Below are 13,552 nucleotides of genomic sequence, written 5' to 3'. Positions count from 1 at the left end.
GGATGCTAATACAGTCTCTCCACTTTCTTCCTCCATCTGGATGAACCAAGGTGACACTTGCTTTCCCACATGAAACTGCACGTCCCTCCTTCCCCACTTAACTACACCATACATCCAGCAGGTTGGTAAAGATGTCCTCTTGGGCTTATTTCCAGTCCTTTGACTCACCCTGTACCAGTTTGGTTTTAGTTCGTCTTTGCCAGCGCCACGTGAGACACCTACAAAGAGATGCCTTGAGTGAGCTCATGAACGGCCCCATCAGAAAGAAGCTGAAGATTATTCCGGAGGATCAATCCTGGGGAGGTACTTATGTGACCTAATGAAGTGCCGTTTGTAGAGTCGGAGGGAGACAGAGGAGAGGTGCAAATTCAGAGACCATAATTTGTAGGATGAGTTTTGTTGGTGGTGATGCTATGTTGCCAATAAAACAATATCGCTATTGGTTCACAGTAGAGAAGAGGGCTGGGAGGAAAAACAACACACGATTGGTTCTGGGTCAACAGATGTTGAAGTCTACCTAGTAAGGGTATGTGAGGATCATTGTACTCTTCTCTGTACTTTTGTATCACTTTAAAATTTACCAGAATAAAAAATTAAAGTGAAAAAGCCATGCCCAAGGCCACAGTTGGTTGCAGGTGGGATTTCCAACTGAAGATCTTTTGCAGGGTGTCAGATAACAACCATGTGCTTGGACGGGTTTTCGTCAGCTCTCTCTTATCACCTCCCTGGCATTTCCTGCTCTTGGTCTGAAGGCCACAGTGAGAAAATACCAGAACCCTTAGACCAGGCCCAGGTAGAAATCTTGGCTAAGTTCTTACCTAGTGCTCTAGGGAGGCCTTGAGCAGGCAGGTTCCCTAGGTTTTAGAGAGAAGATGCCCAGCCCTTCTAGGCTGGTCCCTTGGTTGCTGCCATGAGGCTAAGACTTGACTCTGGACCTGGCCTTCTCAGGGACCATGGGCCATCCTGCCCCTACCTATAGTCACCAGAGAGCTCATCTTATACCTGGTATCTTCATTTTTTGAATTGTTTAGAAATGAAGACAAATCAATTAGATCAAACAAAAAGGATATGGTGTCAGAAACTACAAGGGACAGGTACAGCTGGGGGGGCCTAGTATGGCACCGAGAGATGTGAGGAGTGACAGATCAGGCCCTTGGGGGCACATCTTTTCAGCTCACCTCTTCCATTTTATCTTTATGAAGGCATTTTCCAGCCCCAGCTTCTGTGGTTATAGGGACCCTCCTTGCCTAGGGTGGCTGGCTGGGCAAGGAGATTATGTTGCTGATAGAGAAAACTCTGTTTGTCTCTGGATCTGTCTGTAAATGGTCTAGAAAGGACAGAATATTGTTGGCCAGTATCCCCCAGGTCTTGAGTTCCAGTTTATAACCAAGCCTACATATTTGGAGTCAGCCTGAGTTCAAATCGTGGCTTGTCACTGACTAGCTATATCACCCTGGTCTCTTTTCCTCTCTGGCCCTTATTTTCCTAGATTGTCAGCATTTTTCAACCTTTTCATCTCACAGCACACTCGAACCTAGAGTTAAACTTCCCTAGTACACTTATGTTCACCAAAAAAAAGAGTAAAAAAATATTATACTTACTATGCTTTGAACTTCTTTTGAAAATAGTTTAAGGTCGGGTGTGGTGGCTGATGCCTGTAATCCTAGCACTCTGGGAGGCCGGGGTGGGTAGATTGCCTGAGCTCAGGAGTTTGAGGCTAACCTGAGCAAGAGTGAGACCCCCTCTGTAAAAATAGCCAAGTGTTATGGTAAGCACCTATAGTCCAGCTCCTTGGGAGGCTGAGGCAAGAGGATTGCCTGAGTCCAAGAGTTTGAGGTTGCTGTGAGCTATGACACCACGGCACTCTATCCAGGATGACAAAGTGAGACTCTGTTTCAAAAAAAAAAAAAGGAAGGAAGGAAAAAAGAAAATAGTTGAATTAATGATCTTTAATTTCATGGCACATCAGTTGAAAATCACTGGCATGGGTTAAGGCTTCTTATCTCCCAGAGTATGCTGAAGAAGAAATGGAATGGTGCATGTAAAATACTTAGCATGTGACTGGCAGGCAGCTGTTTCATTGGTAAAGTGGTTCCTTATCATGATGGCGATGCCTATGGCCAGGAAGCTAGCGAGAGTGCTGCGCTGACCAGCGCCTCTCTTGCCTGGGGCTTGTCACACACTCTGTTTTCCTGTCGGCCAGCTCTGAATCAGTTTAGATCTGATTTGGTTTATTAGAAGGGAACCCCACTTGCATAGCACTTAAACCTGGCCTTGGTGTTCCTCAGCACAAAAGGAAAAGTAACCTTGGCCCAAAGCACAATTGATTCCCTGCGTGTACCAGTCTAAGGAGTGTTTTCTGGGCCTCTGCTTCCCTGTTTCCTGGACGGTAGCCTTCTCCAGGTGGCTGTTCCTCATTGTGAATGGCATCTGCAGCCTACACAAGCTCTCAGGCAAATGGCCCGTAGGTGCTGTTTTTGCTTCCTTTGTACTGACCGGTCAGGGCATGGATTTCTGGGCTGGTGGGTCCTCGTTTGTAGGTAGTGTGCATTCGGTCTTCGTAAGGGGTTGTAAAGCGGTTACTTCCAGGTACCAGAGCCCAAGATGCTCTGGGCTGGAGGGTGACTCTTATTCTGGCATATTCCAAGCTGCCTTTCTCCTTCCCCATATGCAGGCCAGGCTGCAAACGTCTTCATGAACATGGAGGAGGACTTCATGAAGCCGGTCGTTGACATTGTGGACAAACTGCTGGAGGCTGGGCTCAATGTGACCATCTATAATGGGCAGCTCGATCTCATCGTCGACACCATGGGTAAGAATGGACCTGAGGGGCAAGTGGAGGGAATTTCAGGGGTGGAGCCGGAAGGGAGCCAGCCTCCCACATGTCACATCAGTCTTGGGGTTAGTGATTTGGAAATGCCAGGAGGAAGGCCACTTCCTATTACATCCATCATGCCTAACCTTGACTCTTTAAAGGGGACAGTGGGGAGCCACACACAGCTGTGATCCTACGGAGGAGCATAGGCCCTTCCAGGTTTTGAGCCCTATAGGTATGGTTAAAGAGGAGAACAATCCCTGTCCCACCACAAAACTGAAAGAAGACATTTTCCTGACTGTTGGGCAAATGCACTATTTAATCAAGGGAAAGCCTCGTTATTTGAGCAAAATCAAAGTAGATGCTAAACACTGCAAAGTCAACTAAAACTAAAGGCTAACAACCCTAATGACCCCAGGGGAAGTGGCCTTCGTGGGTTCCTAGGGGCTACTCTGTTGCCTGCTGCATGGGTGCTTACTCCTGATTTCCATAAGGCCTGGAAGAGAGACACAGAGATGGGCTCTCAGAATCCCAGGCAAATCAAGGCACAAGGTCTGGCAGATTAAGGACAATCTGAAAGGCTGCTGAGCTTCCTCCATGAACAGCCCAGGTGGTCCTCAGTCCAGGGACTCCTCCATCCTCCTGATAGCCCTGTCAGCCTCCAGAGGATCCCCGGTTCCCTTCCTAAAGAACAGATGGCAGTGGGAGAAGCAGAGGCAAAAAATAGATTCCGCAGCTGTTAGGTTTCCCCCGTGTGTCACTGCTAGCTTGCAAGAAATGCAGTCGCTCAGGGCCCGTCCAAACCTACGGAATCAGAATTTGCATTTGAACAAGATCCCAAGTGAGTTTTCTGCACCTTGCGGTTGGAGAAGCACCAAGTTTTAGGACCTTGGTTGGTTTTCTTCCTACCCTACCCAGCTGTTAATGCGCGAGGCCCTTCTCCTTGTCCCTCTCACCAGGTCAGGAGGCCTGGGTGCGAAAACTGAAGTGGCCAAAACTGCCCAAATTCAACCAGCTGAAGTGGAAGGCCCTGTATAGCGATCCTAAATCTCCAGAAACATCAGCTTTTGTCAAGTCCTACGAGAACCTGGCTTTCTACTGGATTCTAAGAGCTGGTCACATGGTGAGAGAAAGCTCTTGTCCCGGACTTACAGTGGTGCTGAGGGGGAAGCCACAGGCAGTTTATGGTGTGTGTGTGTCCACGGCCTGGATTGGTCATCTTATTTCGGGCTTAGGAGCGTTTTTAAGTTCGCTAATGAAATCCTGCTATTGGCGTGTTATTCTTTTGAGTCCGGAAACTCATTTGAAAGAGAGGTAAGCTGGACCATCTGTCTTTTACCTTTTAATTTAAATGAATTAATAAGTTACTTTCCTTGGTCAGGCATGGAGGCTCATACCTCTCATCCTAGCACTGTGGAAGGCCGAGGTGGGAGGATCCTTTGAACTCAGAAGTTCGAGAGCAAGAGCGGGATCCCGTCTCTACTAAAAATAGAAAAACTTAGCCGACCATTGTGATGGGAGCCTATAGTCCCAGCTCCTCTGGAGGCTGAGGAAGGACGATCTACTAAGCCTAGGAGTTGGAGGTTGTTGTGAGCTATGATGACGCCACAGCACTCTATCCTGGGCAACAAAGTGAGATTCTGTCTCAAAAAAAAGTTATTTTCTTCCAATAGTTTGTCCTGAAGGGGAAGATTTGTCCAAGGGAAGAAGAGAGAAATTCCTTTTTTTTTTTTTTTTTTGAGACAGAGCCTCAAGCTATCGCCCTAGGTAGAGTGCCGTGGCATTACAGCTCATAGCAACCTCCATCTCCTGGGCTTAAGTGATTCTCTTGCCTCAGCCTCCCGAGTAGCTGGGACTATAGGCGCCCACCACAACGGCCCGGCTATTTTTTGGTTGTAAGTTGTCATTGTTTGGCAGGCTCAGGCCAAATTCAACCCCGCCAGTTCTGGTGTATATAGCTAGTGCCTTAGCCACTTGAGCTACAGTGCCACCTTAAAAATTCCCTTTTTAGACCATTTTCAGGGAGTGAAACTAAGAAGGAGTTGCTCTGTAAACCTGAGTCACCAGGGCATGAGGCGGGGAGGGTCCCTGAGCAGTGGTGACTCTGGGATTTCTGTGCAGAGGCAGCTTTGGGTGTGAAGCTGGGCGGTGAGGCTCTCACTCCCCTGTGTGCAGAGCAAACACCTCACTCTCAGGTTGCGTGTTGACTGAGTGGCTTTCCTCAGGCTGAGGGAGCTGGCGGAGGCCTAAATCATGCCCCCCACACCCTACCCCACAACACACATACCTCCAAAGGAGTTAAAGAAGGAGTGACCAGAGGCAGAAGGGCCCTAGACTTCCCTCACCTCTCACACCGTCATGCTTGGCTTGGACTCTTACACACTGGTCGGTTTCTCCAGCATGGCTGCTTCCTGTAGGCTGTGAGCTGGGAGGGCCCCTCTGGCCTGGCCTGCGCACTTCCCTTCTTTCCCCTCCCCTCCCTTCCCTTCACCTTCCATTTCCTTCCCTTCCCTAGGGAAGGGAAGTGCGCAAAGCTCCATCTGCACAGTAAGCATATATTGTGTTCATGTGGGTAGCTAAGGAGGTGCTGGTGGTGATTATGGAGGGATAAAAGTGCCTTCTTCTTAAGTGCCTCCTTAGGGACACTAGCAGTTCTCCACCGGGGTTGACTCTGCCCACCAAGGAGACTTTTTTGTTGTTATTGTTGGGGATTCATTGAGGGTACAGAGAACCAGGTTACATTGATTGCTTTTATAAGGACCCTCTACCAAGGAGACTTTTGAGTGTCTAGAAACACTTGGGTTGTCTTACCTTGGGGAGGGTGGTGGCACTGGCACCTGGTAGGTAGAGGCCAGGCCCTGGTGAGCATCTGCGGTGCATAGGATGGCTTCCCACAGCACAGAATGGTGCCCTCAGGTTGTCAGCAATATCTAGAAGAAAGGAGAAGCTTGGCTCGGTGCCCGTAGCACAGTGGTTACGGCGCCAGCCACATATGCTGAGGCTGGCAGGTTCGAACCCGGCCTGGGCCTGCTAAAACAACCATGACAGCTTCAACAAAAAATAGCCAGGCATTGTGGCAGGCGCTGGTAGTCCCAGCTACTTGGTAGGTTGAGGCAAGAGAATCGCTTAAGCCCAGGAGTTTGAGGTTGCTGTGAGCTGTGATGCCACGGCACGCTACCAAGGGTGACATATTGAGACTCTGTCTCAAAAAAAAAATCAAAAAAGAAAGGAGGGCGGTGCTTGTGGCTCAAAGGAGTAGGGCACTGGCCCTACATACTGGAGGTGGCAGGTTCAAACCCAGCTCTGACCAAAAACTGCAAAAAAAAAAAAAAAGAAAGGAGAAGCTTGGGTGTTTGATGGACTTGGTCTTATAGTATCTATTAGCTGTCTAACACAGACAGGTTGCAGCAAGCTGTGATCATGTCATACCACTCTAACCCGGGCAACACTGTAAGAATCTATCTCAAAGAAAGGGAAGGGGGGGAGAAAAAGAAAGAAATCAACAGATTAGCCCCAAATGGAGTAGGAGGTTCTTTTCTAAATACCAACTTCTCCAGGCCCCTGACACCCAACATAGTTGAGGCCCAGAGGAGCTTTTGTTCAGTCTGGGGTCATTTCTGAAGGGACCCTCTCTTTAAGGGACGTTCCCAGGTGCAGCTTCCTCACAGGTTGCCATCCCAGCCCTGGCTGCCTTCTGGGAGCAAGGCTTCAGGATGTTGCCCCTGACCTCAGTCCCAGGAATAGCCCCAGGAGCACTGACTCGGACACTGCTTGGTTCCAGGTTCCCTCTGACCAAGGGGACATGGCTCTGAAGATGATGAGGCTGGTGACTCAGCAGGAATAGGATGGACTGGGCTTTAGCTGAGCTGGTTTGACCTCCGGCATAGGAGCCGAGCCGAGGACCCTGAAGCTGTGGGAAGCACCATTCTTCCCTGAATCTAACCAACCTGGCCTGCAATCCAGAAGGTTCCTGCCCACCTACCAGCTTCTGCAGAGGTTAAAATCATTACCTCTGGGGCAGCTTGAAAGTCATTTCTGCTTCTTAAAAAACCTATACAATTTTTAAAATGAGATTTGTTTTAATCAAAATGTGGGATAATAGGTTAACTTTTTCTTACTACAAAAGCAAATGCTTTAGCCAGGCATTGTGGCGGGCGCCTGTGGTCCCAGCTACTCGGGAGGCTGAGGCAAGAGACTCGCTTAAGCCCAGGAGTTAGAGGTTGCTGTGTGCTGTGATGCCACGGCACTCTACCAAGGGTGACAAAGTGAGACTCTGTCTCTAAAAAAAAAAAGCAGATGCTATGATATATAGAATAAGTGGGAAATACTGACAAAGAAAAAGATTAAAACTCACATACTCTCTTTCCCTGCTGTAAGCACTGCCACCAACATAGTGTCTGTCCTTGCGGATCCTTTTTTGCTATATATACATATATATTTTTTACAAAAATGGAATCGTGATTGTATATTATTATACTGTCTACCTTGTTCGACATATTGATATGTCCTAAACACCCTTTCACGTGAATAAATGTTCTTCTCTAACATTTTTAGTGGCTGTTGAGCATTTTGTTTTATAAGGGTATAAGGCTTAGTATACTAAGCCTTTATACTTGTCACTTTTCTTTACAATTAAAATTGTGTTGAGATCCCATCTCTACAAAAAAAAAAGGAAAAATTAGCTAGGCATGGTGGAGGGCACCTGTAGTCCCAGCCACTTGGGAGGCTGAGGCAGGAGGATCACTTGAGCCCAGGAGTTGGAGGCTGCAGTGAACTATGATGATAGAGCAAGACGTTGTCTCAAAAAAAAAAAAAAATGAATTTAGGACTATTAATTTTTAATTCATAGGGACCTGATGGCTTCTAGGCTGGTCCTAAAAGAAACATCCCCTCATATAGCTGCAGGGCTGAGATTTTGAAATCAAATCCCCAAAACCTATTTCTGCAGACTATGAGGAAAGAGTCAATAGCTCATGCCTGCATGACCAACCCATTTGGACCTTGAAACTAAAATGAACTTCCTTGGCCAGAGGCTTTACACCTATCCCTGGGGCTCCCTGTTAGTGAGCACTCCTGTGTGGCCTTATGAAGGAAGAACGTTTGAAAATCTGGGCTGGATACTCCTGGATACCACCAAAGCATCTCTTTTTTTCCCATTGCTTTTGCGGTGTGTCCCTTGTTACAGAAATTTACCCGTGAGTTACAACATGCTGTTGAGTCTTGTGAGTCCTGGTGACTTGCCAAACAAAGCATCAAATTACAATGCAAATTGAATTCTCACCCCGCGGTCTCTTCTACTAAAAGTTAGTGCATTGGGCTGTGCCCATAGCTCAGTGGGTAGGGCATTGGCTGCATACACTGAGCCTGGTGGGTGCAAACACAGCCAGGGCCTCCTAAACAATAATGACAACTGCAACAACAAAAAATAGGCATGGGCAGTGTCTGTAGCTCAGTGAGTAGGGTGCCGGCCCCATATACCAACGGTGGCAGGTTTGAAAGTGGCCCTAGCCAAACTGCAACAAAAAAATAGCCAGGGGCGGCGCCTGTGGCTCAGTGAGTAGGGTGCCGGCCCCATATACCGAGGGTGGTGGGTTCAAACCCAGCCCCGGCCGAACTGCAACAACAAAAAAATAGCCGGGCGTTGTGGTGGGCGCCTGTAGTCCCAGCTGCTCGGGAGGCTGAGGCAAGAGAATCACATAAGCCCAAGAGCTGGAGGTTGCTGTGAGCCATGTGACGCCACGGCACTCTACCGAGGGCAGTAAAGTGAGACTCTGTCTCTACAAAAAAAAAAAAAAAAATAGCCAGATGTTGTGGCAGGTTCCTGTAGTCTCAGCTACTTGGGAGGCTGAAGCAAGAGAATTGCTTACGCCCAAGAGTGGGAGGTGAGGTTGCTGTGAGCTGTGACGCCAGAGCACTCTACTAATGGTGACATAGTAAGACTCTGTCTCCAAAAAAAAAGTTAGTGCATTGATTGGGAAGGAATGTGGTTCTGAACACAGATGAGTCATCTGGGTAGATGTCAATGAAGCTGGGGTCTTTAAACCCTTTTGGGTACCAGAAGCAGCCCATTCATCCCTGTCTGAGATTAATCTTCTCTTGTCCTGAGATTCTGTGATCAGGGCCTCAGGCCCTTATTTCTGCTACCTAACATCCTCTCTCAACCCACACTCCTGTCTTCCTGGGGAATTTTCTAAGACTAGTTGACTTAATTCTTGGGCTAGATTGACAGTTCTGCATAGCGTACAGGCATCCCCAGAAAGAGCACAGTTCAGCACCCCAGCCACCTCTGGGACAGCCCTGAAGGAAAGCCTCCCAGGGGGCAGGACTTGGAGCAGTGCACCAGCATTTTGCCTGGAAGGGGAGAGGAACAGAAGAATCAGTCTGCACCAAATAGTGCAGACTAGGTAGTTAGGGACTTGATAGAAGTATGATTGGAAAATTGATAACAAGGAGATCAGAGGAAGAGGTGTGAGGCTAGACCTCTCTGAATGGCAGAGTTTGAAGAATGTGTGTTCCATGTGAATGCTCACCACATGGTAAAGGAAGATTTAATGATCAGGTGGGTAGATGGCTCATTCTGTGGACATCAGACAATCATCTCAGTCACGAGCAGACTGGCAGGAATGGAGGGGATGAAGGTCATGACTGGTTCAGCAATGTGGACTTCCACTCCCTAGAGCTGACCTGGCTGCAGCCACTGCTGAGTGCCCGGTCTCCTGGCTGGAGAGACAACACAAGCCCCCGATATGGCACCATTGCCTGAAGACGTAGGCCAGCTACCTGGTGTTAGACTGATGGCATCGGACCACTTGCATTATGGAAGAGGTGGGCAGCGTTTTGTCCTTACTGAAATGGACCCTTGCTCTGGACACAGGTTTGCCTTCCCTTCCCACAGTGCTTCTGCCAAAACCAGCATCTCTGGACTTACAAAATGCCTTGTCCATGCTCATGTTATTCACAGCAGACAAAATGCAGCAGTGGGTTTATGCGTGTGGCACTCACGGGTCTCGCTGTGTTTCCCATCACCTTGAAGCAGCTACCTTGACAAGTGGTTAAAATGGCTTTTGGAAATTCAGTGACAGTGCCAGCTAGGTGGTGATGCCATGCAGGACTGGGGTGTTGTCCGCCAGGATGCACCTTATGCTCTGATCGGCATCCATGCTTCTCCCAGTCTAGGAATCAGGGTGGAAAAGGAAAATGACACCTCTCACTATTAACCCTCGTGATCTGTAAAATTTCTGCTTCCCACTCCTGTGACTTTAGGCTCTCCTGGTTTAGAGGTTTTATAAGAGGAGAGCTGTTCACCAGGAGACTCATGAATATTCCTTTGAGCTGGAACTTGAAGCCACCATCTGGCCTCTTTGGGCATTAAATGGCAAGTTGCTGGCAGAGTGACTGACTACTGGGGGCTGTTTTACTACATGGTGGAGGTGAGAAGGAGGGATGCAGGGGGTCCTCGGGCACCCCTCAGTATGCCCATATCCTCTGATTCAGGTCCATGGAGAAGTACAACAACCCAATTTAGACTGCTCAACCCTTCACAAAAGAAGGTTTGGATCATTTCATCAGGCACAGAAGTATGACCACATGAGGTACTTGCTGAAAGCAAAAGAACTATGGACTATGGCTGGGCGTGGTGGCTCACACCTGCTATCCTAATATTGTGGGAGGCCAAGGCAGGTGGATCATCTGAGCTCAGGAGTTCGAAACCAGCCTGAGCAAATCAAGACCCCATCTCTACTAAAAATAGAAAAACTATGAGTGGTGCCTGTGGCTCAAAGGAGTAGGGCACTGGCCCCATATGCCGGAGGTGGCGGGTTCAAACCCAGCCCTGGCAAAAAAAAAAAAAGAAAGAAAAACTAGCCAGGCATTGTGGCAAGCACCTGTAGTCCCAGCTACTCAGGAGGCTGAGGCAAGAGGATCACTTGAGCCTAAGAGTTTGAGGTTGCTGTGAGCTATGACACCAGGGCACTCTACCCAACATGACAGAGTGAGACTCTGTCTCAACAAAAAAGAAAGAAAGGAAAAAAAAAAGAAATGTAACGATAGTTATAAATACTAGCTATTGTAGAAATGAGTAGTTAAACGTTTTTTGGGTTTTTTTTTTTTTTTTTGAGACAGTCTCATTTTGTTGCCCTCGGTACAGTGCCATGGCATCACATACCTCATAGCAACCTCAAACTCTTGGGCTCAAGCGATTCTCTTGCCTCAGTCTCCCAAGTAGCTGGGACTATAGGCACCCACCACAACACCCACCTATTTTTTTTGTTGTTGGAATCGGGGTCTCACTCTTGCTTAGGCTGATCTTAAACTCCTGAACTCAAGCAATCCATCTGCTTCAGCCTCCCAGAGTGCTAGGATTATAGGTGTGAGCCACTGTGCCCAACCCAGTAAAGAGTTTTTCTTCCTGGCTCACCTCCTATAGCATAGTAGTTATGGCGCTGGCCACATGCACCAAGGCTTGCAGGTTGGAACCCAGCTGGGGCCTGCTAAACAACAATGACAACCGAAAAAAAAAAAAAAAAGCTGGGTGTTGTGGCAGGTGCCTGTAGTCCCAGCTACTTGGGAGACTGAGGCAAGAGAATTGCTTGAGCCCAAGAGTTTGAGGTTGCTGTAAGCTGTGATGCCACGGCACTGTACCGAGGCGACATAATGAGACTCTGTCTCAAAAAAAAAAAAAAAAGGGATTCTGATGCTCTTCTAAGAAAAAGATTAGTGGTTTGGGTTGTAAAAGGCATAGTTGAGCACAGCAAAACTTTGTTACTATCTTCCTTTGAAGATTAAGTGTTAGAGTGGAAAGGTCAGTAGGTGCTCCATGGGTTGAGAAAAGACTTTCTTCAGACCAAGATTAGGATATGAGAGTATAGGCCAAGAGTGGTGGCTCATGCCTGTAATCCTAGGACTCAGGGAGGTTGAGGCAGGAAGATTGACCTCAGGAGACCAGCCTGAGCAAGAGTGAGAACCCATCTCTATCGAAAATAGAAAAAATAGCCGGGCATTGTGGTGGGCACCTGTGGTCCCAGCTACTTGGCAGGCTGAGATAGGAGGATCGCCTGAGCCCAAGAGTTTGAGGTTGCTGTGAGTTATGACACCAAGATGCTCTACCCAGGGTGACCGAGGAAGATAGAGTGAGTCTCAAAAAAAAAGAAAAGAAAAGAAAAGAAAAAAAAGTATAAAAAAGTGCACAATGTATTTTGGCTTAGAAGGAGAGAGGGAGTGAGACAGTGAAAGAGTGGGGAAAGAGAGAAGAGAACAAGGGGACGGCATCCCAAAGAACAGGAGGACAGATGCCAGCCCTGAGGTCCAGGGGCTGCAGAATATAAAGGGGGCAACAGAAAAAAGAGGAATTGTGGCAGAGTACTGAGAAACTGCTCCATCCCTTCTGTCCTCTTAGCATCTGGATGATAAACATGTATCTTGAGCAGCACCTGTGGCTCACTGAGTAGGGCACTGGCCCCATATACCCAGAGTGGCGGGTTTGATGGCCCCGGCCAAACTGCAACAAAGAAATAGCCGGGCGTTGTGGCAGGTGCCTGTAGTCCCAGCTACTCGGGAGACTGATGCAAGTGAATCACCTAAGCCCAAGAGCTGGAGGTTGCTGTGAGCTGTGATGTCACTGCACTCTACCAAGGGCAACGAAATGAGACTCTATCTCTTAAAAAAAAAAAAAAAAGGGCGGCGCCTGTGGCTCAGCGGGTAGGGCGCCGGTCCCATATGCCGGAGATGGCGGGTTCAAACCCAGCCCCGGCCAAAAAAAAAAAAAAAAAAAAAGTATCTTGATGGTGGATGGTGGAGACACTTTCCAGGTGTGTTTTTGATTCTGTCCTCAAGAGATCATTTTGGCCAGGGTCTGAGGTTATTGTTCATCCAGGAGCTCCAAGCCCGTGAAACAGGTTCTAGTGAATGTAAAAACGAACAAACAAAAATATACATTTCCTTTCTGTATGCTCTTTCTAAGGGTTGTGAAAAACAGAACTTCACAGGTATGTGCTAGCAAGAAAGGGGAAAGGCCAGAGATCAGAAAGAGAGAGAGAGCATGAGCTTGACTTTTAGCCCTTACTGAAAAAAGTATGAGTTAATAATTTTTCTGTTATTTCGCTATCAAGGCCAACCATCCTTTCATCAAGTATGATTTAAGGTGAGGTTATGGGTGCCAGGTTGGCAACGGGTGGACCATAGTGTTTTTGTAATGTTTCAATGTGGCTAGGCTGAATTTTCTTGGGAAAATTTAGAGGACAAAAGTGAAGCAGCAGCCATTTTTAGCCCATAAATGTTGTCTTTTTTTTTTTTTGGCTGGCTCAGCTAACTAGGCCAGTATCTGCACCACTCTCCCTGGGATTCTCCTGGAGCTGTCTGCCTCCTGGGCCAGGTTTGAGGCTTGCATGGTGAAAGGCTCAAGAACTGGCTTGCATTCTGCATGTGGGATTCACGTGTTTTGTTTTTTTTCTTTTTCTCCTCTTTACATCCATTGTTCTCTCCTGACTGCTTGGCATGTGTTCTTCAATCTCCAGCGTCAGATTTGGAGACTCTTTGGGAATTCTACCTAACTAGCTCCATACTGCGTAAGACAAATCCCTGTAACACACACACACACACATACACATTGGTTCTGCTTCTCTCATTGAATCCGGACCAATAGTTATTTAAACTTAATTTTATTTTTTTTTTTTGAGACGGAGTTTCACTTTGTTGCCCTTGGCAGAGTGCTGAGGCGTCATAGCTCATAGCAACCTCAAA

The 13,552-nt window shown here is 47.7% G+C and overlaps 1 protein-coding gene across 1 annotated transcript in view; it reads left to right on the top strand.

Moving 5' to 3' along the window:
* The window catches only part of SCPEP1 (serine carboxypeptidase 1), a 36,870-nt gene extending 29,790 nt beyond the window's left edge, over nucleotides 1-7,080 (top strand). The window contains exons 10-13 of the mRNA XM_053570391.1: nucleotides 190-303; nucleotides 2,675-2,812; nucleotides 3,775-3,938; nucleotides 6,597-7,080. Of these exons, the coding sequence (XP_053426366.1) occupies nucleotides 190-303; nucleotides 2,675-2,812; nucleotides 3,775-3,938; nucleotides 6,597-6,659 (479 nt within the window). The 3' untranslated portion in view covers nucleotides 6,660-7,080. The remainder of the gene's footprint in view (nucleotides 1-189; nucleotides 304-2,674; nucleotides 2,813-3,774; nucleotides 3,939-6,596) is intronic.
* Nucleotides 7,081-13,552: the final 6,472 nt, after the last annotated feature.

The sequence above is a fragment of the Nycticebus coucang genome, chromosome 18 (assembly GCF_027406575.1).
Source record: "Nycticebus coucang isolate mNycCou1 chromosome 18, mNycCou1.pri, whole genome shotgun sequence".
Classification (NCBI taxonomy): Eukaryota; Metazoa; Chordata; class Mammalia; order Primates; family Lorisidae; genus Nycticebus; species Nycticebus coucang.
Note: the sequence above shows the minus strand (reverse complement) of the source record. Positions and strands in the feature narration are given on the sequence as shown.